Below are 25,372 nucleotides of genomic sequence, written 5' to 3'. Positions count from 1 at the left end.
GGAGACAAAGAAGGTTCCGTCTTCACGGTTGATCCGCCAATCTTCTCATAGCGGACCAGTCTTCGAAATCGTCCCTTGAGAAGCTTCCCTTCCCTCCGCTGGAGGATATTCTCAACCGTCACCAGTCTCCCGTGCTAGGGTATGCGACCCCCACTTTTTCCTCGGCACGGTCCCGAGGGACAGCCCTAGAGCGTTGTTTCCCCTTCAACATTCCGGAAGCCAGGGCCATCCGGTTAGCACGGCTACAATTCTTCTCTGGGTCGGGCCTTGCCCAGTCAGGTTCCAGTCGGACCATGCCACAGCGGTGACGTGCATCATCCACCAGGTAGACCCAGAGAGTGTCATGGCAAAGGAAGAGGCCAAGAAGATTTTGCCCTGGGACGGGTCCATTAACTCGCTATCTCGGCAGTCCATCCCTGGCATGGACGTTTTGGACGGCCGATTTTTTCGGTAGGAAAGATCTCCCTTAGGAAAAGTGCTCCTCAACAGGGAAGTCACCAGTCAGTTCACGGACGAGGGAAGACCTCCAGTCGTGGACTTATTGTTCTCCCGTTCCAACTTTCAAGTCAATAGTGCTTCGAGTGTACCACCTGCTCTGGACTAGGTGACGACACCCTCGACCGGTCGTGTGGCCTGTTCAGGTTCTCCTGCATCTTCCCGCAGCTTCCCATGGTCTCGAGGGATCTCAGGATGGACCATGGCAACGATGCCTCTGGAGTGACCCAGGCCAGCATAGTTCGCATAGCCTACTCAACTCCTCACGGAGGCCCCGGGGCTCCTTCCCGACCGCCAAGTTCTCTGTGTCGGGGCCCCTCTCCTCTACCAGGACTCAAAGGTCCCAAGTTCGACGGCCTCACCAGTGGATCCCGGGTACTGCCTCGGTCAGGCCTGTTGACAAGAGGATTACAGACAACGTTGAGGGCCGGGAATCCAGTCTCCTCCAGGATTTATTTCCACTAGGAAAGAGCTCCCCCAGTGGGTGAGGACTACATCTTCCCTCCTTTTTGCTGGCATTCTTCCAGTCAGATCCGAATGCGGCCCTCTCGCGCCTCCCTGTATCGGCCAGGTGTCGGCCCGTTTCGCTTCGGTTTTTTTCGGAGTCTTTTCACTTCCGTCATCCAATCAGAGCCTTCGCTCTGAGAAGCGTCCATCTGGCTCGGCTGTTTCATCGTTTCACTAAAAACGTGGATTCTTTTTTCCAGTGAGGGGTTCGTTCAAGGTACCCCCTCTTCTCCCGGCTCCACCTGTTTTTGTTAGGTGGGCGCCTCGTGGCCATCTCGTTGTTACAGACAGCATCAGGGCGGACAGCCCTCTTGTCGTTCTTCCCCCCTTTTTGTTTTCCAGCGCCTCCAGCAGGACAGGGGGAGGCTCCGGCCAGAACTCTTCGTTTCTGTCCAAGGCAGCTCGCTGTTTCCTTCCAGAAGAGGTGTTTAGTATTCGGTTTTCGGTTCTAGTCTCCTCTCTCAGCCGGAAAGGGGCCTAGTTCGTTCCAGAACTTGTACGAGCCCTCAGTCTTACATGTCTGCAGGACACCCTTTTCAGTTACACCGACAACCAGTCCTCCCTTCCACCCGGTCCCAAGAGGCGCATGCCGGCGCCAGGGGCCAGATTTTCACATGGATCCATTACTCCATATGTGAAGACTATCGCACGAAGGGCGGACTTCCGCCGCGGTCTACCGAGCAAGGGGTACCCCTTGGGCGATTGGACTACAGAGGTCGACCGTCCAGGTTGCCTGGGCAGCCACCCGATCTAGTCGGCATACCTTTACTAGTTTCCACCAGGCTCACACCCAAGCTTCGGCAACGGCCAGCCTTGGAGTAAGGTTTGCGGGTGGCAGTGACACACCTGTAACAGCGTAGGTGCTTGTAAGTCTGGCGCAAGCCCGACGGGGAAGCGGTTACCTTCCTATCTCCGGTGATGGTTTTTCTTCCCACCCAGGGACTGCTTTTGGACGTCCCATGGTCCTGTGTCCCCCAATGAAACGATAGAGAAAGAAGGATTTTTGTGTACTCACCGTAAAATCTCTTTCTCTGAGTCTTCATTGGGGGACACAGCACCCACCCTGCTTGTGTTATTTGTTATATATATTACCTGTCGGTTACCTCAGTGGCTATTTCCCCAGGCCACTGGTCACACGACTACTATTCATAGTTTTTATCTGTATTATCCAGAATGGTTTGATTCTCCTCCTACTGCTTGTGCACTAAACTGATTGAGCCCGCCTCCGGCTCAGGGGTTATACTGCTGGGGAGGAGCTAACTTTTTCTGTTTACTTAGTGTCAGCCTCCTAGTGACAGCAGCATAACCCATGGTCCTGTGTCCCCCAATGAAGACTCAGAGAAAGAGATTTTACGGTGAGTACACAAAAATCCTTCTTTTTCTCGTAGGGAATTAGTACATATTTTTCTGGAAATTGCACATTGGAAGATGCCGAAGTGATTCAGAAGTTCCTCGACTCAAAGGTAGATACATAAAATTTCTCGGCCCGCTCCTGTCCTAGGATTATACCCTTTGGCTGCACTGATTTTTCTTTTTTCATAGAGCCTTAGTGCCTACAACACGCGACTATTTAAAAGTCAGGATGACGGTGGCAGAACCAAGTATGATGTTCGTCTGGCATCGGTCAGCAAAGAACGTGAGCAATTAAAAGGGGTGGTCAAAATGAAAGTGGCGTTTACACCTGACATTGCCCTTATTTATTGGCCTTCCCTCCATCTCCATAGGATCCGCGGAAGCGTCCTGTGATCTGTCAAAGCTCTTGGGACAATTTGAGTTTGAAGGTCACAAGATCCGGGTCACAAGGGGGGATTACTCTCCTTTACTTCTCAGGGTGAGGGAAAACTTGGAGAAAGCTAAGGTAGGTAACACCGTGTCCTTCTCTGCTGTGTCTGACAGTCCTTATAGCCTTGAATCTGAATTCTGCACTTAAATGAAAAGATAGCATGTGTATAAGTAGGAGGCTGGGTTTTGTGGGTAACTCAGAAGTGTTAAAGGAACATTTACATCTCAGTAAGTGTTATTGTATTGCCAGAATGGCATCACTAACTGACCATTACGATGCAACCTTTAGGACCCCCATGATCCTTAAAATTAGGGCCCATAGCATTGCATCATCCTCAGCTTTTTGTCTGCACAAGGGCATTTTTCAGACCATGAAATGCAGTGCTGTCCATGGTGGTGGTACTAATAATGGTTGTTCTGATGGTACTGGTGGTACCACCACATAGTCTCACCGTGCAGGAGGAAATGGTGGAGATGCTTTGGCCTGTTGGTTCTCGTGATCAGTGGAGATCTCAAAAGTTGGACCCCCCGTAATCATTGAAGGGTATATATGGGACTTTAAAATAAACTAACAGGCAGGCAGTTGATACTTACCTGCCTGTTGGGCCGGGTGTCGTTCATCGCTGGCACAGAGCAGTCACAGACCGCTCCTGCTGGCAATACAGTGGCTTCGTCAACAGAGCGGAGGCTTCTTTTCTGCTCTGTAGATGGGGTGGAACAGCCAACACCATGCTGAGTGACAACCGGCTCTTCTCTGCCTAACGGGTGGAGCCGGTTGTCACTCAGCATGATATCAGCTCTTCCACCCTGTCTACAGAGCAGAGCACCGATCTGTTGATGTGACGTCAGGGAAGCAGCTGAATCGCCGGCAGGAGTGGTCGCTGACCATTTTGTGTTGGCAAAGAACTGCACTGGGCACAACAGGCAGGTAATTAGCAACTACCTGCCTGTTTGTGCTTAGGCACATTTAAAAAAAAATCCTGGATATTCCCTTTAAAGTTGTTTTCTGAAATTATAGGGGTTGTCCGATGAAAACAAGATAGCATCTATCTATAAGAGAGGTGATTTGGTGGCGGTCTGACACTGTGACCTGCACCGATCGGCAGAACAAGGAATTATTATCCTGGGCACATTGGAGCGACAATGTGCTTGCTTGACTGCTGCTCCATTCCCTATGTAGCTGCCGGATGAATGGAGTCCAGCGCTCAGAAAGCCACATAGGGAATGGCTAAATGAGGTGCTGCTGATAAGTCTTTGGCTTTACACAGAAATTAGTTAAGATGGTGAAAGTTTACATTTATTCCACACACTCCACTGATGACAACACACTTCTTACATCGGTATTCCAAGTTCTGTAAGCCTAGCAAAAAGAAGGATTTTGGTTGTGCCTCAAACCAGGCATCCATAGCAGCCATGGCATCAGAAATGGTGTGAAATTTGGTGTCTCTTCAGGTTTGGAAACAGATTATAGTCGGAGGGAGCTAGATCTGGTGAATAAGGTGGGTGGTCAACCAGCTGGAAGCCCAGCTCTGCCAGCTTTCTCGTGGTCGCTTGTGCAGTGTGAGCGGAGGCTTTGTCTTGCAGGAACAAGATTCCTTTGGACAGCTTGCTGCAGCTTTTGGCCTAAATAGCTGCCTTCAATTGATCCAAAAGTTCAATGTAATGCCTCGCATTGATGGTGGAACCCTTTTGAAGGTAGTCCACTAGCAGCACGCCCTTCTTATCCCAGAACACAGACACCATCACCTTAGTCCCTGATTTTTGCACTCTGAACTTCTTTGGACGAGGAGAACCACTGTGCCTCCACTGTTTTGACTGCTCCTTGTTTTCAGGGTCATACAAATAAATCCAGGTCTCATCCATAGTGACCAGTCAATCCAGGAAGTTCTTATCAGTCTGGAAACGCTGACAAATTGAGCAGGAAGTTTTCACTCGCTGCTTCTCTGCTCTGTTGTGAAACATTTGGGGACCCACTTTGCAGATCACTTCCTCATGTCCAAATGTTCATGGCTAATGACAGATACTTTCACGGGAAATCCCCATGATGTCTGCTATTGCATTAGCTGAAATTCGTTGATTCTCCAGTATGAGGTTGTGCACAGCATCGACGATCTCCGGAACAACAACCACTCTCGGTCATCCAGGACGTTCCTCATCATTGGTGCTGAAGTGGCCCATTTTAAATTTGGTAACCCAGTTCTTAACTGTGGAATATGTAGAGCATTAATCCCCAATGTCTGCGACATATCACCATGAATATCCTTTGCAGACCTTCCTTGCAGAAACAACAATTTTATCACTCCTCTGCTCTCAGTTGCTGTGACTATTGCATTAGACTCCGCCATATTGTTTTCCCGCGTGCGTAGAACACTGTTGCCATAAGCAACAAACATAACATTTTGAAAACATATATTAGACATGTGATTTAACATTCGTTACCATAGAAATAAAAAAAGATCACAAATCCAAAGACATCACTTATCAGCAGCCCCTCGTAGCGACAGGTTGAGCATGTGCACCGCTGCTCCATTCTATCGGGGATAAAAGATCTGCCAATCGGTGCGAATCCCAGAGGTTAAACGCTATCAATTAGTAAATTACCATGCATCCTATAGATCGGTGATAACTTACAACCCCTATAAAGTTATGTGTGCTAAGGAAACAAATCAAAATTACCACCGACTCGCTCCCCACACAAACGCTGCTGCTCTGGTGATCTCCGCCATCAATCGCTGAGCGGACTGTTGGTCAGGCCATCATCACTGCCGGTCCGGCTGACACCATCAGAGTGGCAGTGCTGTAGCCAGATTCTGGTGGTAATATGGCTTCTTATAATAATCCCTACACACTAGAAATGGAAGGAAACCCCTTTAAGTGATATCCTACAATACAGCATCACTTACTGAGATGGTAATAACTATTAATATGTGGTTTGCACTCATCCTACAGTATAATTACCAGCCCTGTTTCTGTTATAAACCACCTTTGTGAACCCTTATACAAGCGTTCCTTTCCTCCCTTCTTATAGGTATACGCTTCCAATGAAAACCAAAGGAGAATGCTGGAGGAGTATGGGCGCAGCTTTCAGGAAGGGTCCATCCAATATCACAAAGAGGGCTCCAAATACTGGGTGCAGGACAAAGGACCAATAGTTGAGAGGTTAGAAAAGATGAGGGGCGGTGGGCAGAGTAATTTTATATTGTCATGTGTGTGACTATCAGAGTTTACCTGGTGTCTGGTAAACCCCCAGAAGATGTAACAACACATAGGGAACACAGGGGTCACGATACAATGGAGATCCCTGCCGCTAGGGAGAGGGGTGAGGAGACACCTCCTGAACTCACCTCAGGCGGATTCCTGTGCTCCCTAGCGTCCCTATACAGATTCTTGCAACCTGTTGCCGAGCCGGATGTCTTAGGCCCTCAGCTAGCCCTACACTCACCCTGGCTAGTGAACAGGCTGACAAAATCACAAGACTCGCCACTACAATACAGAAACACAAGAGTGGGGATACAAACAGGGGAAATAGACATGCAAATGAAAAACACTCCAGGCGGCTTCAGTGCAGAAAACAAAGACAAACCTCTTGCAGAGCTCACTCCTTACAAAGTGGACCACATAGAAATGAGGATTGAGTTTCTATCACAAGCATCATGTAATCAGATCACATGACTTATATAGGGAAGGGGAGTGATTCCAAAGAGCTGCACCTGAGATTAGAAGCTACAGCCAGCAGCCAGTCAGGAAAGGATGCTTAACCCTTACAGAACCACAAGCAAGGAGATGTTATCAAATAGAAGTAGTGAACCGACCTTCTGACACCAGATTCACCCAGGGTCTCCCCTGAGCAAGATACACTCATGATATATATGGGGGGAGCCCTTGTTTTAACAGTCCATTTTTCATTACAGCTACATTGGATTCATTGAAAGTTATAGAGACCCATTTGGTTCCCGGGGAGAATTTGAAGGTGAGTTGTGAAGAATTGGAAAACTCATGACATACTTAAAAAAAAAAATAATTTTTTTTTGAGGGGTCTTTAAAGTTCTGGTCGGATTTAAGCAATTTATTACATATCCATTGTATAGGTGATAACAGAAGGGTGTGGGGCCATTGCAATGGTATTTCCTTCTCTCTCTCCATTCCTCCATCCACAGTATTTGCAAAGATTGGTGACCACGGCCATGAGTGCCCTGGGCCATAGCCAGGAGTAGCGGAATGGAGAAATGTTATAAGGACACACAGAATAATGGCGTTCTTGTAGCTTGTTGCATTTACCATTGGAAGCAGAAACTTTTTTACTGTACGTCTTGCCTTATTTTTTTGTAACAAGTTTTTGGGTTTTTTTTTCCAGGTTTTGTGGCAGTGGTTAACAAGCTTGTGAGTGCTCGTTTTGCTCAGCTCGTCTCTGCAGCCGAACGGCTCGTAGCGTCACTTCCATGGCCGTCTACATACGAGAAGGATACTTTCCTCCGGCCGGACTTCACCTCATTGGACGTAGTAACGTTTAGTGGCAGTGGCATCCCTGCCGGCATCAACATCCCAAATTGTGAGGTTACACAGGTTCACTTACATATTCATATGTGGTTTGGGATTCCTAGTATCTGCAGAATAAGGCACGTTCATGTTCCATATTATAGGTGCAATTCCTGGTCCGATCACCAGTCTCCTGATTCTGCCTCTGGGGCTGTTAGTTCGAATCGCAAAACCAGAATGGTCTATATAGCTGTGTAAATCTAGCCAAAATCTATTTCAGAGCTTCAGATGAAGCATAGTTGTGTAAAATTATAGAATAATAGATCCTGAGCATGACACCGGCAAGGAGTGATACCCTTATGGAGCCATCCTGGCCTACCCTGTGTGCAGATGCACACTTGCACTCACATGCCAACTAGACTTGATTGTTCTCACTCAATAGAAATGTACCGTGCTAGTCTTGTCGGAACGGGAGCGAAAGTGCAAATCATATGCTTGCATTCACTGGCAGTACAGAAGAATCCTGATAGTGAGTGCTCCACACACTGTCAGGATTTAGACTTGCACGTCTTGTCGGAACGTGAGCGAAAGTGCAAATAATAAACTTACATTCACTGGCAATATCGGAGAATCCTGATAGTGAGTGCTCCACACACTCTCAGTATTTAGACTTTCTTTCCAAGCCTGGACAACCCCTTTAAAATTGAAATTATCCAAACGCTAATGTTTATGGGGCAGTATGCGAGACAGCTGTCTGCCAAAGTGTATGCTGATTGGCTTCCCCTGACCAAAATTCCCAAATGAATGGGGTTTCGTAGAGTCTTGTCACATTCTCTACATAATTGCACTTGTCTTACAAATTCAACTTGGGGACTGTAAGGGGCACTTTGCACACTACGACATCGCAGGTGCGATGTCGGTGGGGTCATATCGAAAGTGCCGCACATCCGGCGTCGCTGTCGACATCGGAGTATGTGAATCATTTTTACTACGATTAACGAGCACAAAAGCGTTGAAATTGTATGATCAGTGTAGCGTCGGTCATTTCCATAATTTCGGAAGACCGATGTTACCATGTTGTTCGTCGTTCCTGCGGCAGCACACATCGCTGTGTATGAAGCCGCAGGAGCGAGGAACATCTCCTACCTACGTCCCGGCTGCAATAAGGAAGGAAGGAGGTGGGCGGGATGTTACGTCCCGCTCATCTCCCCCCCTCCGCTTCTATTGGCCGCCTGACGTGTGACGTCGCTGTGACGCTGCACGACCCGCCCCCTTAGGAAGGAGGCGGTTCGCCGGCCAGAGCGACGTCGCAGGGCAGGTGAGTGCATGTGAAGCTGCCGCAGCGATAATGTTCGCTACGGCCTAAACCGATCTGCTTGTCTTCTAATGTATCACAGATAGTTTTAATAGTGCGTTGGCTTTTAACTCTTGGTATAAAATATTATAAAATGCACTGTGTCTGTATTTCCACAGATGATGATATCAGACAGAGCGTTGGATTTAAGAATGTCTCATTGGGGAATGTTTTATCGGTCGGTTATGCGACAGAGCGAGATAAGTTGACCTTCTTATCCGAAGATGACAAGGTACAGTATATACCGTATTCAGGGACTGATGAATATAGTGATGAATTCCTGGGAAGTACCGCAGAATGTGCCAATGCTGTGTAAGCACTGGTCATATACAGTGGAACCTCGCTTAACGAGTAACCCAGTTAACGAGAATTTCGCTTAACAAGCAAAGCTTTCTGTAAATATGTAACTCGGTTTACGAGAAAGCTTTGCTGTACGAGCAAAATCCTCACCGCACACACTTCCGGTTCCGTACATCCACCGCGCTCTAACCCGCTCTTACAGTCCACACAAGCACGCACAAACACGCACGCACATACAGTATTATGTCACCTTACCTTCCGTTCCATCGCCGGTCTCATGGTTCTTGTAGTTCGCCGGTATATCGCGACGAGGGAGGAATCCTCGCGGCGAACTACAAGATCCAGAATGGTAACTAGCTTTAAATACCTGGGAATACACATACAGAAAGACCATACACTAGACCTGCAGACGAGTATAACACCACTTCTGGAGCACGTTAAACTTAAATATAACTTGTGGAGCAAGCTACCCCTGTCAGTGGTTGGCAGAATAAATTTAATCAAAATGATATTACTTCCAAAGCTTAGTTATACACTACAACATAGTGCAGTATCAGTACCCAAATCCTTCTTCTCAATGTTGAACTCGCTTACTACTTCTTTCATATGGGGGAAATCCAGACCCAAACTTCGGTTATCCATTTTACAGAGATCCAAAAAACTGGGAGGGATGGCTTTACCGGAGTTCTTCCTCTACTACCTCTCGGGACAGCTTAGGGCACTAGAGACCTGGATGCCTGGATGTCAGCTGCCAAACTCAGAGTCACTTGGCACACGCGGCTGGGACTGATTGTTTAGTGGGTTTTCTGGAATCAGATGGACTGAGAACACCACGGCAATTACCCCTCCTCAGGTTGGCAAGATTAGTCTGGCGACAAGCCAAGAGGGTGGTACACTTCGAAGGGGTGGTGGCGGGACTCCCATTATGGGGGAATAGCCACTTCCATACTCTGAGAGATCACCCCTCGGCGCAATTCTGGGCCACTCACAGCGTCAGTGCATTAGGTGATCTTTTTGTCCCGGGAACCACAACCTTCAAGTCCTTTGAACAAGTCCAGATTGAATATAATGTTCCAAGATCACAGTTTTTTAGATACCTGCAGATTCGCACAGCGATTCAATCCCACATACAGAAAATTGGAGTGAGGAAATTGATATCATCACTTCCTATGATAGGTATTTTAAAATCACAAGGACCTCGAGGCCTCATCTCAGCTATATATACTTACCTGTTGTCGGTGGGGGTGGAGTCGGACCCCTTGCCAGCCCAGGATAGATGGAAATCTCTAATTCCCTCTCTACAGGGAGAGGAATGGGAAGAGATATTGGAATCTCCGACTGCGGTATCCCCATCAGTTAACCCCTTCACCCCCGGCCACTAAAACACCCTAATGACCGGGCCATTTTTTGCAATTCTGACCAGTGTCACTTTGACAGGTTATAACTCTGGAACGCTTCAACGGATCCTGGCGATTCTGAGATTGTTTTTTCGTGACATATTGTACTTCATGTCAGTGGTAAATTTAGGCCGATATTTTTTGCGTTTATTTGTGAAAATTTAGGAAATTTGGCGAAAATTTTGAAAATTTCGCAATTTTCAAACTTTGAAAATTTATGCCCATAAATCTGTGAGATATGTCACACAAAATAGTTACTAAATAACATTTCCCACATGTCTACTTTACATCAGCGCAATTTTCGAAACAAATTTTTTTTCCGTTAGGAAGTTAGAAGGGGTCAAAGGTCATCAGCAAATTCTCATTTTTCCAACAAAATTTACAAAATAATTTTTTTAGGGACCACATTACATTTGAGGTGACTTTGAGAGGCCTAGGTGACAGAAAATACCCAAAAGTGACCCCATTCTAAAAACTACACCCCTCACACTGCTCAAAACCACATCCAATAAGTTTATTAACCCTTTAGGTGCTTCACAGGAACCAAAGCAATGTGGAAGGAAAAAATGAAAATTTTACTTTTTAACACAAAAATGTTACTTTAGCCATAAAATTTTCATTTTTACAAGGGAGAAAAGAGAAAGTACACAATACAATTTATTGTGCATGTTCTCCTGAGTACGCTGATACCCCATATGTGGTAAAAATCAATTGTTTGGGCGCACGGCAGAGCTCGGAAGGGAAGGAGCGCCATTTGAATTTTTGAACGCAAAATTAGCTGCACTCATTAGCAGACGCCATGTCGGGTTTGAAGACCCCCTGAGGTGCCTAACCAATGGAGCTCCCCCACAAGTGACCCCATTTTGGAAACTAGAGCCCTCAAATAATTTTTCTAGATGTTTGGTGAGCACTTTGAACCCCTGGGGGCTTCACATAAGTTTATAGCGTTGAGCCGTGAAAAGAAAAAAAAATTTTTTTACCACAAAACGGTTGCTTCAACTAGGTAGCTTTTTTTTTCACAAGGGTAACAGGAAAAAATGCACCATAAAATGTATTGTGCATTTTCTCCTGAGTACGCAGATACCTGATATGTGGTGGAAATCAAATGTTTGGACACACAGCAGTGCTCGGAAGGCAAGGAGCGCCATTTGAATTTTTGAGTGCAAAATTAGCTGCACCTGTTAGCGGACGCCATGTGGGGTATGAAGACCCCCTGAGGTGCCTAAACAATGGAGCTCCCCCACAAGTCACCCCATTTTGGAAACTAGAGCCCTCAAATAATTGTTCTAGATGTTTGGTGAGCACTTTGAACACTTGGGGGCTTCACAGAAGTTTATAGCGTTGAGCCGTGAAAAGAAAAAAAATTTTTTTTACCACAAAACGGTTGCTTCAACTAGGTAGCTTTTTTTTTCACAAGGCTATCAGGAAAAAATGCACCATAAAATGTATTGTGCATTTTCTCCTGAGTACGCAGATACCTCATATGTGGTGGAAAGTAATTGTTTGGGCGCATGGCGGGGCTCAGAAGAGAAGGAGCGCCATTTGACAGCAAAATTGGTTGGAATCATTAGCGGACGCCATGTCACGTTTGGAGACCCCCTATGGTGCCTAAACAGTGGAGCTCCCCCACAAGTGACACCATTTTGGAAACTAGAGCCCTCAAATAATTTTTCTAGATGTTTGATGTGCACTTTGAACACCTGGGGGCTTCACAGAAGTTTATAGCGTTGAGCCGTGAAAAGAAAAATTTTTTTTTTTACCACAAAACAGTTGCTTCAACTAGGTAGCTTTTTTTTTCACAAGGGTAACAGGAAAAAATGCACCATAAAATGTATTGTGCAATTTCTCCTGAGTACGCAGATACCTCATATGTGGTGGAAAGTAATTGTTTGGGCGCATGGCGGGGCTCAGAAGAGAAGGAGCGCCATTTGACAGCAAAATTGGTTTGAATCATTAGCGGACGCCATGTCACGTTTGGAGACCCCCTGAGGTGCCTAAACAGTGGAGCTCCCCCACAAGTGACCCCATTTTGGAAACTAGAGCCCTCAAATAATTTTTCTAGATGTTTGATGTGCACTTTGAACACCTGGGGGCTTCACAGAAGTTTATAGCGTTGAGCCGTGAAAAGAAAATTTTTTTTTTTTACCACAAAACAGTTGCTTCAACTAGGTAGCTTTTTTTTTCACAAGGGTAACAGGAAAAAATGCACCATAAAATGTATTGTGCATTTTCTCCTGAGTACGCAGATACCTCATATGTGGTGGAAATAAATTGTTTGAGCGCATGGCGGGGCTCAGAAGAGAAGGAGCGCCATTTGACTTTTCAAACGCACAGACGCAGTGCACTGATCGGCCGCTGCAGGACGCACGGTCGGATGCGATAAAAAAAAGCGTCGGGGATACGTAAAAAAAAAAAAAGTCACGCCAAAAATTGACCATGGATGCAGATCCGTTATGTGCATCCCTGATCAGCGCTTGGTGGGACGCACGGACGGATGCGATACAAAAAGCGTCGCAAATATGGAAAAAAGTCACGCCAAAAATTGACCATGGATGCCGATCCGTTATGTGCATCCCTGATCAGCGCTTGGCGGGACGCACGGATGGATGTGATACAAAAAGCGTCGGGGATACGGAAAAAAAAAAGTCACGCCAAAAATTGACCATGGATGCCGATCCGTTATCTGCATCCCTGATCAGCGCTTGGCGGGACGCACAGACGGATGCGATACAAAAAGCGTCGGGGATACGGAAAAAAAAAAAAAAGTCACGCCAAAAATTGAGCAGGGATGCCGATCCGTTATCTGCATCCCTGATCAGCGCTTGGCGGGACGCACGGACAGATGAGGTGTAAAAATGGACAGGGGATACGGAAAAAAAAAAAAAAGTTATACTCACAGTACCCAGAGGACTAGCAGGAGGATCACTGACCAGAAGAGCTGCAGAGGAACAGATGGCAGAGAGATGGACAGCTTTACAGGAGCAGCAGGCAGATCAGCAGAATGCCCAGGAAGGACCCAGCGATGGACGCAGATGTGATCAGGCCGGTGAAGACAGGTAAGAGGACGTCGGGGGAGAGCAGAGGGGGAGAGGGGGGGGTGAGAGCAGAGGGGGGGTTGAGAGCAGAGGGGGAGGGGGTAGAGCAGAGGGGGAGGGGGGGGAGAGCAGAGGGGGAGACCGGAGAGGGAGCTGCAGAACAGAGATAATGGGGGAGGCAGTCAGATCGCGGGGGGAGCAGATCGGGATGTCGGGGGGGGGGGGGGGGGTTGGGGGGAGCAGATCGCGGGGGGGGCACGGCAGGGGCTACCATGGCAGCGCGTAGGGGCACCACGGGAGCGCGCAGGGGCACCACGGGAGCGCGCACGGGCTGGCTGCAAAGTGAGCACAGTACTCACGTGCAGCAGCGGTGACAGCTAGGGCGGCGGCGGCGGCAGCAGCGGCGGTGGCGTGGTACCAAAAGTACCAGCCACTCCACGCTGCAGCCATGTTGGGGGAGGGCTCGCAGGCCAGCACAGGCCTGGGGAGGGCGGCCACGGGCAAATCACACCGCCCCACTGCACACTGATTGGAGCGATTGCGCGTCATAGCACGATCGCTCCAATCAGTGCTGCAGGGGCTGGGGGAGACATGTTTGAGGTCCACCTATGATATGCTGCAGCAGCTGCGGCATCTCATAGCTGGATCTCACAGGATCGCACTAATTCGGGCATTATTTTTGCCGAAATTAGTGCGATCGATGTGGTTGGCGGTTCAGATTTGAACAGCCAATCACATCGATCGTCGATAGGGGGTGGCGATGCCGCCCCCCCTAGGGTCAAGCAAAGGTCCCCTGCTGTAAGAAACAGCAGGGGACATCATTTGAAAGCCGTTGCTATGGCCACGGCAATCAAATGAAGTTTAGGCAGTAAAATTACGTCCCTGGTCGTTAAGTCACGTTAAAATAGGACGTAATTTTACTGCCCGCGGTCGTGAAGGGGTTAATAATAAGTTGATTCAATGCTACATTGTCCACCAAGCGTACCTTACTCCAACTCGATTATTTAGTATGGGCCGTTCTCGTACATCGGAGTGCCCGAGGTGTCATCTCTCAGGGGCAAATTTCATACATATGATCTGGAGCTGTCCCAATATATCTTCGTACTGGCGGGGAGTGACATCTCTGCTGACATCGATTGTGTCGATTCCTGTTTTGTGTGACCCTTTGATATGCCTGTTTGGGGTGGTGGAGTAAGAGTCCTGGGATCATTACATGACAATATTCCTCAGAGAGGCATTGTTTCTGGCTAGGAAATTAATAGCTCTGAGGTGGATGGGAAATTCAAATCCAACTGTGCGGTCCTGGGTTAAACTAGTCAATGCAACCATAGTCTATGAGCGGGTGGTATATTATAATAGGGGGTGCCCGGGAAAATTTAACAAAATCTGGGGTTTGTGGAATTCTTCTCCAGACACACTTGCGGAGGTTTGAGGGAGATTATGCGGATAATGGTGGTTCCCGCTAGATCTTGGGATATGAAACACTGTCCAATGGTATACTGAGGTATAATAATGCAATGTGGCTGTTGTTGTTCTTTCTTTTCTACTTTTTCTCTTCCTTTTTCTATCTTGTTTTCAAAATATGGTCATGCTGATAGTTACAGCTGTTCTTATGCTCAATATAAATTTAGATATATATGCAAATGATAAGAAGTATGGATAATAACATTGTTCTATCTTAACTGCTAAAGATATTATGGACTTTATATGACTGTTCATTGTTATATTTAAATATTACTATCTATGTACTGAGCTATCTTTATATGGCAAATGTCAGTTGTACCATGTTTGACATTGTTAATAAAACGAAGTTAAAAAAAAAAAAATTAAAAAAAGAACTACAAGATCCAGGAGGCCGGCGATGGAACAGAAGGTAAGGTGAGCATAATATGTGTACCTTCCGTTCCATCGCCGGCCTCCTGGGTTCTGTAGTTCGCCGGTATAGGCTGTGTATCGGCAGGCATCGCGACGAAGCAGAAACTTCCTCTGTCACCGCTACTCAAAGGCAGCGCGCTGACTAATCAGAGGCAAGCGGCTCCTGCCCTTGACGTCAGCGCTCTGGGTGCGGAAGTTCCTCCCTCGTCGTGATGGTTACCCGATACACAGCCCGATCCGGCGAACAGCAAGTCCCAGGAGACCGGTGATGGAGCGGACGGTAAGGTGAGCATAATATGTGCGTGTGCGTGCTTGTGAGTTTGTGTGTGTTTGTACGTGTTTGTGTGTGTTTGTGCATGTGTGGAATGACACAATAGGGATCCAGGATGGGACATTTAACAAGTTGTGGAACAAATTGTCTGCATTGCAATGATTTCCTATGGGAAATCTTGCTTTGCTGAACGAGTAACTTGGTTAACAAGCACAGTCCCAGAACGGATTGTTCTCATTAACCAAGGTTCCACTGTATTCAGTATTTCTTCATCGTTCCTTATGGGAGACCCAGACCATGGGTGTATAGCTTCTGCCTCCGGAGGACACACAAAGTACTACACTCAAACGTGTAGCTCCTCCCTCCGGGCTATATACACCCCCTGGATGACAATCTAACCAGTTCAATGCTTTGTGTTCAGGAGGTCACACACACACATGCATTCTCTGATTTTTGATTTTTAAGATTTTTTATTTCAAAGATTTGGAAGAAAAGCGGGTCCAGTCTGGACTCCCGGCATGTCCCTTCTCATCCCACTGTGTCGGCAGTGCTGTTAAGGTTGACTTTACAAGGCTGGAGCCTTCACATGCCGCGCTCCTTCACCATCCCCTGGGGCTCTGGCTTGAAGTGGGAGCCATCACGGTTCTTTCTGCCTTGCAGGAGACCGGTCTCCATCCGCAGCCCTGTCAGGTTCCTGTCGGACGGAGCGTTTAACCCCCCCCCAGGGACTTGGCCCTGCGTCTCAAAGCTAAGTATTGAGACGTTTTTCAGGGGTCCCGGGTACATTTATTAAGGGGAGAGTGTGTCTTTTGACTTTGCTGTGAATTCCGGCCGGTTCTCTGGGTTTTTCCTGAGAACCGCGCCGACGGTGCCTGCTCGTCGGCCGCATGTAAAAATCTAGGCCCCGGCTTCAGTTGCGGCCTAGTTTCGTTTTCAGCTTCCCCTGCATGATTCATGCAGGGGAACAGTGTGGTGCCGCCCACCGGCCGTTCAACAGAGGGGAGGACACTCCTCTCTGAGGAGATGTTTCCCTCCCCTGTATCTCTCCTTGGCCCTCCGGTTTCCCGCTCCTGGGCTAATCCCCGCCCCCCCTCCGCACTCCAGCGCCATTTTATCAGCGTTTTCACACTGATCGGCGCTGGCTGCTGCAGCTCTGCATCCTGGAAAGCAGACGCTTCACTGGGGGTCCGAGCTGTGGAATCCGGAGGGCACACACGGTCTGGTAAGCCACAACCTCTGGTTGTGGGCTTTATTATACACTCTCAGGGGGTCATTCTACAGGAGTGTATTATTTACTGCAGAGCCTCCACCTCAGCAGCATGTCTGTCACTAGGAGCAAGAAAGCTGCTAAGCTGTACGCTATATGCACTGCATGTCAGCTCATTCTGCAAGAACCGAGCACATATCCTCATTGTGATGCCTGCTCTAACATGGTGGTGCCTCAGCCTGGAGCCTCCTCAGGAGTCCCTCCGGCTGCTCCGGCCCCGGTGGCTGAACCCCCGGCTTGGGTAGCATCTTTTTCCAGAGCTATTTCCCAGTCTTTTGCCGACTCCATGGGACAGCTGTCCCGGACTCTGCTGACCATGCATCAGCCCCCTTCTCAGGGTGCCTCTGCTGCTCCGAGCTCTGCAGAGCTCTCAGAACAGGTTTTAGGAGCCCGTCCTCCTAAACGGAGACGCAGGGACCCTTTTCCTTCCTCGTCCCACGGCTCTGATTCACGAGCTGAGGTGCAAGGCGAGGAGGATACCTTTACTGTGGGCTCAGACGCTACCTCTATGTACCCCATTGACTTATCTGAGGGTGATGCGGATGTTAGTGACTTGATTGCATCCATTAACTCCGTACTGAACCTCAATCCACCAGTGTCAGAGGAACAAGCCTCTCTGGTAGAAATACACCAGTTTACCTCTCCTAAGAGAGCTAGGAGTACGTTTTTTAACCACTCCAGTTTTCAGGCCACTGTTACCAAGCCCAGGGCCTGTCCTGACAAACGCTTTCCAAAGCGTAGTTCTGATAACCGTTTTCCCTTTCCACCAGAGGTGGTTAAGGAGTGGGCTCAGTCCCCAAAGGTTGACCCTCCGGTGTCGAGAATCTCAGCCCGGACAGTCGTATCTGTGGCCGATGGCACCTCTCTTAAGGATCCCACTGACCGCCAGGTTGACCTTCTGGCCAAATCTGTATATGAGGCGGCAGGAGCCTCGTTCTCCCCGTCTTTTGCAGCAGTGTGGGCTCTTAAGGCAGTCTCTGCCTCTCTGGCGGAGATACATTCCCTCGCCAGGGACTCTATACCCGAGATGGTTGCCTTAACCTCCCAGGCTTCTGCTTTTTCATCCTACGCCATGTCTGCCATTCTGGAGGCTTCTCACCGCACGGCGGTGGCTTCCGCTAATTCTCTCGCGATCCGCAGGATCTTGTGGCTTCGAGAGTGGAAAGCAGACGCTTCTTCTAAGAAGTTCCTTGCTGGGCTCCCCTTTGCTGGGTCCCGGCTGTTCGGTGAACAACTGGATGAAATTATTAAGGAAGCTACTGGCGGGAAGAGTACTTCCTTGCCACAAACTAAAACCAGGAAACCTGTCCAGGGCAGGAACCAGTCGAGGTTTCGTTCCTTTCGTTCCTCTAACTGGTCATCCTCTAAGCCCTCAGCTTCGTCCACTACCTCAGCCAAGGATCGTAAACCCAACTGGCGCGCGAAACCGCGTCCTCAGAAGAACGGAGGAGCCGCTGCCACTAAGGCAGCCTCCTCTTGACTATCTGGCTGCGCCAGCAACGTCCTTGGTCGGTGGCAGGCTCTCCCACTTTGGCGACGTGTGGTTTCAACACGTCTCCGATCAGTGGGTGCGGGATATCATCTCCCACGGCTACAGGATAGAATTTTCTTCCAGCCCGCCAAACAGATTTTTTCTGTCCACTCCCCCCTGCTCCAAGGCCGCCGCCTTCTCTCAGGCCGTGGCATCTTTGCAGGCCAACGGAGTAATTGTTCCGGTTCCCGCCCGGGAACGGTTCAGAGGTTTCTACTCAAACCTCTTCCTAGTCCCCAAGAAGGACGGTTCCTTCCGGCCCATCCTGGATCTCAAGCTTCTCAACAAGTATGTTCAGGTGCGGCGCTTTCGCATGGAATCTCTGAGATCGGTCATTGCCTCAATGACCCAAGGAGATTTTCTAGCATCCATCGACATCAGAGATGCCTATCTGCATGTGCCTATTGCGGTTTCACACCAGCGTTGGCTACGCTTTGCAATCGGAGGGGAACATTTCCAATTCGTGGCTCTCCCCTTCGGGTTAGCCACAGCCCCTCGGGTATTCACCAAGGTCATGGCAGCAGTGGTTGCGGTCCTGCATCTCCAGGGGTTGGCAGTAATCCCCTACCTGAACGACCTTCTAGTCAAGGCCTCATCCAGTGCAGACTGCCAGCGGAGTGTTTCGCTCACTCTCGCCACGCTTGTTCAATTCGGGTGGCTTGTCAATCTGCCCAAGTCCACTCTCACCCCGACCCAGGAACTTACGTACCTAGGGATGCAATTCGAGACTCTGCCGGCACTTGTGAAGCTGCCCTTAGTCAAACAGCAGTCCCTTCATCTGGCGGTGCGCTCTCTGTTGAAGCCCCGCCGTCATTCCATCAGGTACCTCATGCAGGTGCTGGGTCAGATGGTGGCGTCAATGGAAGCGGTTCCCTTTGCCCAGTTCCATCTGCGTCCTCTGCAGCTGGACATTCTCCGCTGTTGGGACAAGCGGACCTCTTCCTTGCACAGGCTAGTGGCTCTGTCGCCGCAGACCAGGAGCTCTCTTCAGTGGTGGCTTCGGCCCCTCTCTCTGTCACAGGGACGCTCCTTCCTGACTCCGTCCTGGGTGATCCTCACCACGGATGCCAGCCTCTCCGGCTGGGGGGCAGTATTTCTCCACCACCGAGCACAGGGCACTTGGACTCCGTCCGAATCAGCCCTCTCGATCAATGTGCTGGAAATCAGGGCTGTTCTTCTAGCTCTCGTAGCCTTTCACCACCTGTTGGCGGGCAAGCACATTCGAGTCCAGTCGGACAACGCGACAGCGGTTGCCTACATCAATCACCAGGGCGGGACTCGCAGCCGCCTGGCAATGTTGGAAGTTCAACGCATCCTTCAGTGGACGGAGGACTCCAAGTCCACCATATCCGCGGTCCACATCCCAGGCGTAGAAAACTGGGAGGCCGATTATCTCAGCCGTCAAACCGTGGACAGCGGCGAGTGGGCCCTTCATCCGGCAGTGTTCAGGTCAATCTGCCGCAAGTGGGGCACTCCGGAAGTGGATCTAATGGCATCCCGGCACAACAACAAGGTTCCGGTTTACGTGGCTCGCTCCCACGATCCTCAGGCCTTCGCATCGGACGCGCTGCTTCAAGATTGGTCCCAGTTCCGTCTGGCCTATGTGTTTCCCCCTCTAGCTCTCTTGCCCAGGGTTCTGCGCAAGATCAGAATGGAGGGCCGTCGGGTCATAATCATTGCTCCGGACTGGCCCAGGCGAGCTTGGTACCCAGATCTGCTCCGTCTGTCCGTAGAAATGCCGTGGCATCTCCCGGACCGCCCAGACCTTCTCTCTCAAGGTCCGTTCTTCCGCCAGAATTCTGCGGCTCTCAGATTGACAGCGTGGCTCTTGAGTCCTGGATCCTGACGGCTTCAGGCATTCCTTCTGAGGTCATCTCCACTATGACTCAGGCTCGGACGTCTTCCTCGGCCAAGATTTACCACAGGACTTGGAAGATTTTCCTGTCCTGGTGTCGCTCTTCCGGCCATGCTCCTTGGCCGTTCTCCTTGCCGACCATCCTGTCCTTTCTACAGTCCGATCTGCAGCTAGGACTGTCCCTCAATTCCCTCAAGGGACAGGTGTCGGCTCTGTCGGTATTATTCCAGCGGCGTATCGCCCGTCTGGCTCAGGTGCGCACCTTCATGCAGGGCGCATCTCACATCATTCCTCCTTACCGGCGGCCTTTGGATCCTTGGGATCTTAATCTGGTCCTCACGGCCTTACAGAAACCCCCCTTTGAGCCTCTTAGGGAGGTTCCTTTGTTTAGACTTTCACAGAAAGTGGTTTTTCTAGTAGCCATAACTTCTCTCAGGAGAGTCTCTGATTTGGCTGCGCTCTCTTCGGAGTCACCTTTTTTGGTTTTTCACCAAGACAAGGTGGTTCTCCGTCCGACTCCGGATTTTCTCCCTAAGGTGGTATCTCCTTTCCACCTTAACCAGGACATTTCATTGCCTTCCCTTTGTCCGGCCCCTGTGCATCGCTTTGAGAAGGCGTTGCATACCTTGGATTTGGTGCGGGCGCTCCGAATCTATGTGTCACGCACCGCCGCTTTTAGGCGGTGCACCTCACTTTTTGTGCTAACCACGGGTCAGCGCAAGGGTCTCTCGGCTTCTAATCCGACCCTAGCTCGTTGGATTAGGTCGGCCATCTCCGATGCCTACCAGTGTTCTCAGGTGCCCCCACCGCCAGGGATTAAGGCGCACTCGACCAGAGCTGTCGGTGCCTCCTGGGCTTTCAGGCACCAGGCTACGGCTCAGCAGGTTTGTCAGGCTGCCACTTGGTCTAGTCTGCACAACTTTTCGAAGCACTACCAAGTGCATGCTCATGCTTCGGCAGATGCGAGCTTGGGCAGACGCATCCTTCAGGCAGCTGTCGCCCACTTGTGAAGTTAGGTTTTGCCTACTTCTCAGTTTTGTTTATTTCCCACCCATGGACTGCTTTGAGACATCCCATGGTCTGGGTCTCCCATAAGGAACGATGAAGAAAAAGAGAATTTTGTTTACTTACCGTAAATTCTTTTTCTTATAGTTCCGACATGGGAGACCCAGCACCCTCCCTGTTGCCTGTTGGCAGTTCTTGTTCCGTGTGTTTCACCGGCTGTTGTTGTAGACAGAGGTTCCGGTTTTTCCGAGTTTTACTCTATCTCTACTTATGGGTGGATGTCCTCCTTCAGCTTTTGCACTGAACTGGTTAGATTGTCATCCAGGGGGTGTATATAGCCCGGAGGGAGGAGCTACACGTTTGAGTGTAGTACTTTGTGTGTCCTCCGGAGGCAGAAGCTATACACCCATGGTCTGGGTCTCCCATGTCGGAACTATAAGAAAAAGAATTTACGGTAAGTAAACAAAATTCTCTTTTTGTCTGTGTATGGTCACACTTGTATCTTTGTCCTGTCGTTCATTTTAATATCAATAGGACAGGGGATAACTTGCTGATTACCACGGTATGAATGCTGGAACCCCAGCGATCTCAAGTACAGGAGTCTGGTATACCAAGGACGGGACTCTGCAGAGCCTTGTCGTGAATGGTCCAGAGGTGCTCCTGCTCACCCTCCGCTCCATTTATTGTCTGTGAGACTACTGGAGAAAGCAGAGCACAGCGCTCCCCTATTTCTGGCAGTCCCACAGATAATGAATGGAGTGGAGGGTGAGCATGAGCACCTCTGGCCTATTCAAGACACGGATGTCTTGAGCCTCATTCTGTGGATCACTGGGGGTCCCAACGGTCAAACCCCCAGCAATCCATAAGTTACCCAGTGTATGACCCTGTAATCTGAAAAAGACTGATGGCACATCCTACCTTTCTAATGTGAACAGGTACAAACTGAACATGGAACATGGTAACAAAAATGACACATTTGCACTCTATAGCGCTAAGATATGTGGAACAATGAATATGGGAATATAAATATTCATTACTGCTATGAAAAAACATGTAAAAATTGAGATACTTTGCACACACAAATTACCATTTTTTGTGAGCCCAACAGCCAATGGCAAGGCGACCTCTTTTTCTTGGGTCACTATCAAACTAATGCCTCTCTTTGAGTTAAAAAACCTACAATTTATGGGCGGATAGACACCCAACAAAAGGTGGTCGCCTTGCCGGTGGCTGTTGGGCTCACATGAAACTGTCCATTTTTGGCTGTTGGGCTCACATGAAACTGGCCATTTTTGTGTGCTAAGTATGCCAATTTTGAAATGTTTTTCATAGCAGTAATGTATGTCTATATTCTCATATTCATTGTTCCACATATCTTAGTACTACAGAGTCCAACTGTCTCCTTTTCTTTATCATTCCTATGGGAGACCCAGACATTAGGGTGTATAGCTTCTGCCTCCGGAGGACACACAAAGTACTACACTAAAAAGTGTAGCTCCTCCCTCTGAGCATATACACCCCCTGGATAACCAGATCTAGCCAGTTCATTGCTTTGTGATCAGGAGGCATACATCCACACATGCATTCTCATCTGATTTTTCATTTTTGGAAAGTTTTTGAAGAAAAGCGGGTCCAAGCCTGGACTCCCGGCATGTCCCTTCTCAACCCACTGTGTTGGCGGTGTTGTTAAGGTTGATTCCAAGGCTGGAGCCTTACATGCCGCGCTCCTTCACCATCCCTCGGGCTCTGGCTTGAAGTGGGAGCCAGCACGGTTCTCCCTGCTTTGCAGGAGACCGGTCTCCATCCGCAGCCCTTCAGGATCCTGCTGGACGGAGCACTCATCCCCAAGGACTTGGAACCCTGGGTCTCAGCAAGCTAAGTACCTGAGACGTTTATATTCGGGGGGTCCCGGTACTTTATTATGGTGGGAGAGTGTGCTGTGTAACTTTTCTGACATTTCCGGCCGGTTCTCTGGTTGTCGCCTGAGAACCGCGCCGATGGTGCCTGCGCGCCGGCCGCATCGCTCAAATTTAGGCCCCGGCTTCGCCGGAGGCCTACTTTCGATTTCACTGCCCTCGCATGTCAATCATGCAGAGGGACAGTGCGGCTCCGCCCAGCGGCCGTTCGGCACAGGGGAGGGACACTCCTCTCTGAGTACATGTCCCCTCCCCTGTAAGTCTCCTTGGCCCTCCAGATCCCGCTCTCAGAGCAGGTCCCGCCCCCTCTCCTCGCTCCGGCGCCATTTTATCAGCGTTTTTCTCTGGATCAGCGCTGGCTGCAGCATCCCTGCTAAGCTGCTTGGGGGTCCGGGCTGTGGGATCTGGAGGGCACACAAACGCTCTGGTAAGCCACAACCTCCGGTTGTGGACCTTCTTATATACTCTCTGGGGGTCATTCTGGCTCAGAGCCCCCACTCCAGCAGCATGTCTCACACGAGGAGCAAGGCTGTACTCAGTATGCACTGCATGTAAGCTCGTGCTGCCTGAACCGAGCACAAATCCACATTGTGATGCCTGCTCTAACCTGACAATGCCTCAGCCTGGAATCGCACCCACAGTGGTCCCTCCGGCTGCTCCGGCTCCGGTGGCTGAACCCCCGGCTTGGGTAGAATCCTTCTCTAGGTCAATCTCCCAGTCTTTTGCCGACTCCATGGGACAGCTGTCCCGGACTTTGCTGAACATGCATCAGCCCCCTTCTCAGGGCGCCTCTGCTGCTAGGGCTCTCTCAGCGGAGCTCACAGAGGATTCTTCATCTGGTCCCAGACCCCGTCCTCCTAAAAGGAGACGCAGGGTCCCCTCTCCTTCCTCGTCCCGCGGCTCTGATTCAAGAGCTGACTCACAGGACGAGGAGGATGCCTTTACTGGGGGCTTGGAGGCTACCTCCATGTGCCCCATTGATCTGTCCGAAAGTGACTCAGATGTTAGTGATTTGATTGCGTCCATTAATTCTGTACTGGACCTCAATCCGCCAGTATCAGAGGAGCAACCCTCTCTGGCAGAAAAGCACCAGTTTTCCTTGCCTAAGAGGACAAGGAGTGTGTTCTTTAACCACTCCAGTTTTCAGGCCACTGTGACCAAGCCTAGGGCCTGTCCTGACAAACGCTTCCCAAAGCGTGGTTCTGATGACAGTTTTCCCTTTCCACCTGAGGTGGTCAAGGAGTGGGCTCATTCACCAAAGGTAGACCCTCCGGTGTCTAGACTCTCAGCCCGGACCGTTGTATCAGTGGCTGATGGCACCTCACTTAAGGATTCCACTGACCGCCAGGTTGACCTTCTGGCCAAATCTGTATATGAGGCGGCAGGGGCCTTGTTCTCCCCATCTTTTGCAGCAGTGTGGGCTCTCAAAGCCATCTCTGCTTCTCTAGAGGAGATGCATTCCCTCACCAGGGAATCTATGCCCGAAATGGTTGCCTTAACTTCCCAAGCTTCAGCTTTTTCATCCTATGCCATGTCTGCCATGCTGGAGGCTTCTCACCGCACTGCGGTGGCTTCGGCTAATTCCCTCGCTATCCGCAGGATCTTGTGGCTTCGAGAGTGGAAGGCAGATGCTTCTTCAAAGAGGTACCTTGCTGGGCTCCCTTTTGCTGGATCCAGGCTATTCGGTGAACAACTGGATGAAATTATTAAGGAAGCTACTGGCGGGAAGAGTACTTCCATGCCACAAAGTAAAACCAGGAAACCTGCCCAGGGTAGGAACCAGTCGAGGTTTCGTTCCTTTCGTTCCTCCAACTGGTCATCCTCTAAGCCCTCGGCCTCGTCCACTAACTCAGCGAAGGACCAAAAACCCAACTGGCACACAAAGGCGCGTCCACAGAAGACCGCAGGAGCTGCTGCCACTAAGGCAGCCTCCTCATGACTATCTGGCCGCGCCAGCAATGTCCTTAGTCGGTGGCAGGCTCTCCCACTTTGGCGACGTGTGGTTTCAACACGTCTCCGATCAGTGGGTGCGGGATATCATCTCCCACGGCTATAGGATAGAATTCTCTTCCAGCCCGCCAAACAGATGTTTTCTGTCAACTCCCCCCTGCTCCAAGGCCGCTGCCTTCTCTCAGGCCGTGGCATCCTTGCAGGCCAACGGAGTAATTGTACCGGTTCCCGCCCGGGAACGGTTCAGAGGTTTCTACTCAAATCTCTTCCTAGTCCCCAAAAAGGACGGTTCCTTCCGGCCCATCCTGGATCTCAAGCTTCTCAACAAGCATGTTCAGGTGCGGCATTTTCGCATG

At 49.7% G+C, this 25,372-nt stretch overlaps 1 protein-coding gene across 1 annotated transcript in view; it reads left to right on the top strand.

Moving 5' to 3' along the window:
- Nucleotides 1-25,372, top strand: part of DPP3 (dipeptidyl peptidase 3) — a 94,262-nt gene that overhangs the window by 30,981 nt on the left and 37,909 nt on the right. The window contains exons 5-11 of the mRNA XM_075325631.1: nt 2,391-2,465; nt 2,545-2,638; nt 2,727-2,860; nt 5,813-5,943; nt 6,696-6,754; nt 7,139-7,333; nt 8,734-8,846. Coding sequence (XP_075181746.1) covers nt 2,391-2,465; nt 2,545-2,638; nt 2,727-2,860; nt 5,813-5,943; nt 6,696-6,754; nt 7,139-7,333; nt 8,734-8,846 — 801 coding nt within the window. The remainder of the gene's footprint in view (nt 1-2,390; nt 2,466-2,544; nt 2,639-2,726; nt 2,861-5,812; nt 5,944-6,695; nt 6,755-7,138; nt 7,334-8,733; nt 8,847-25,372) is intronic.

This window comes from Anomaloglossus baeobatrachus, chromosome 10 (assembly GCF_048569485.1).
Source record: "Anomaloglossus baeobatrachus isolate aAnoBae1 chromosome 10, aAnoBae1.hap1, whole genome shotgun sequence".
In the NCBI taxonomy this organism is placed as follows: domain Eukaryota; kingdom Metazoa; phylum Chordata; class Amphibia; order Anura; family Aromobatidae; genus Anomaloglossus; species Anomaloglossus baeobatrachus.
This window is presented reverse-complemented; position numbering and strand designations above follow the sequence as displayed.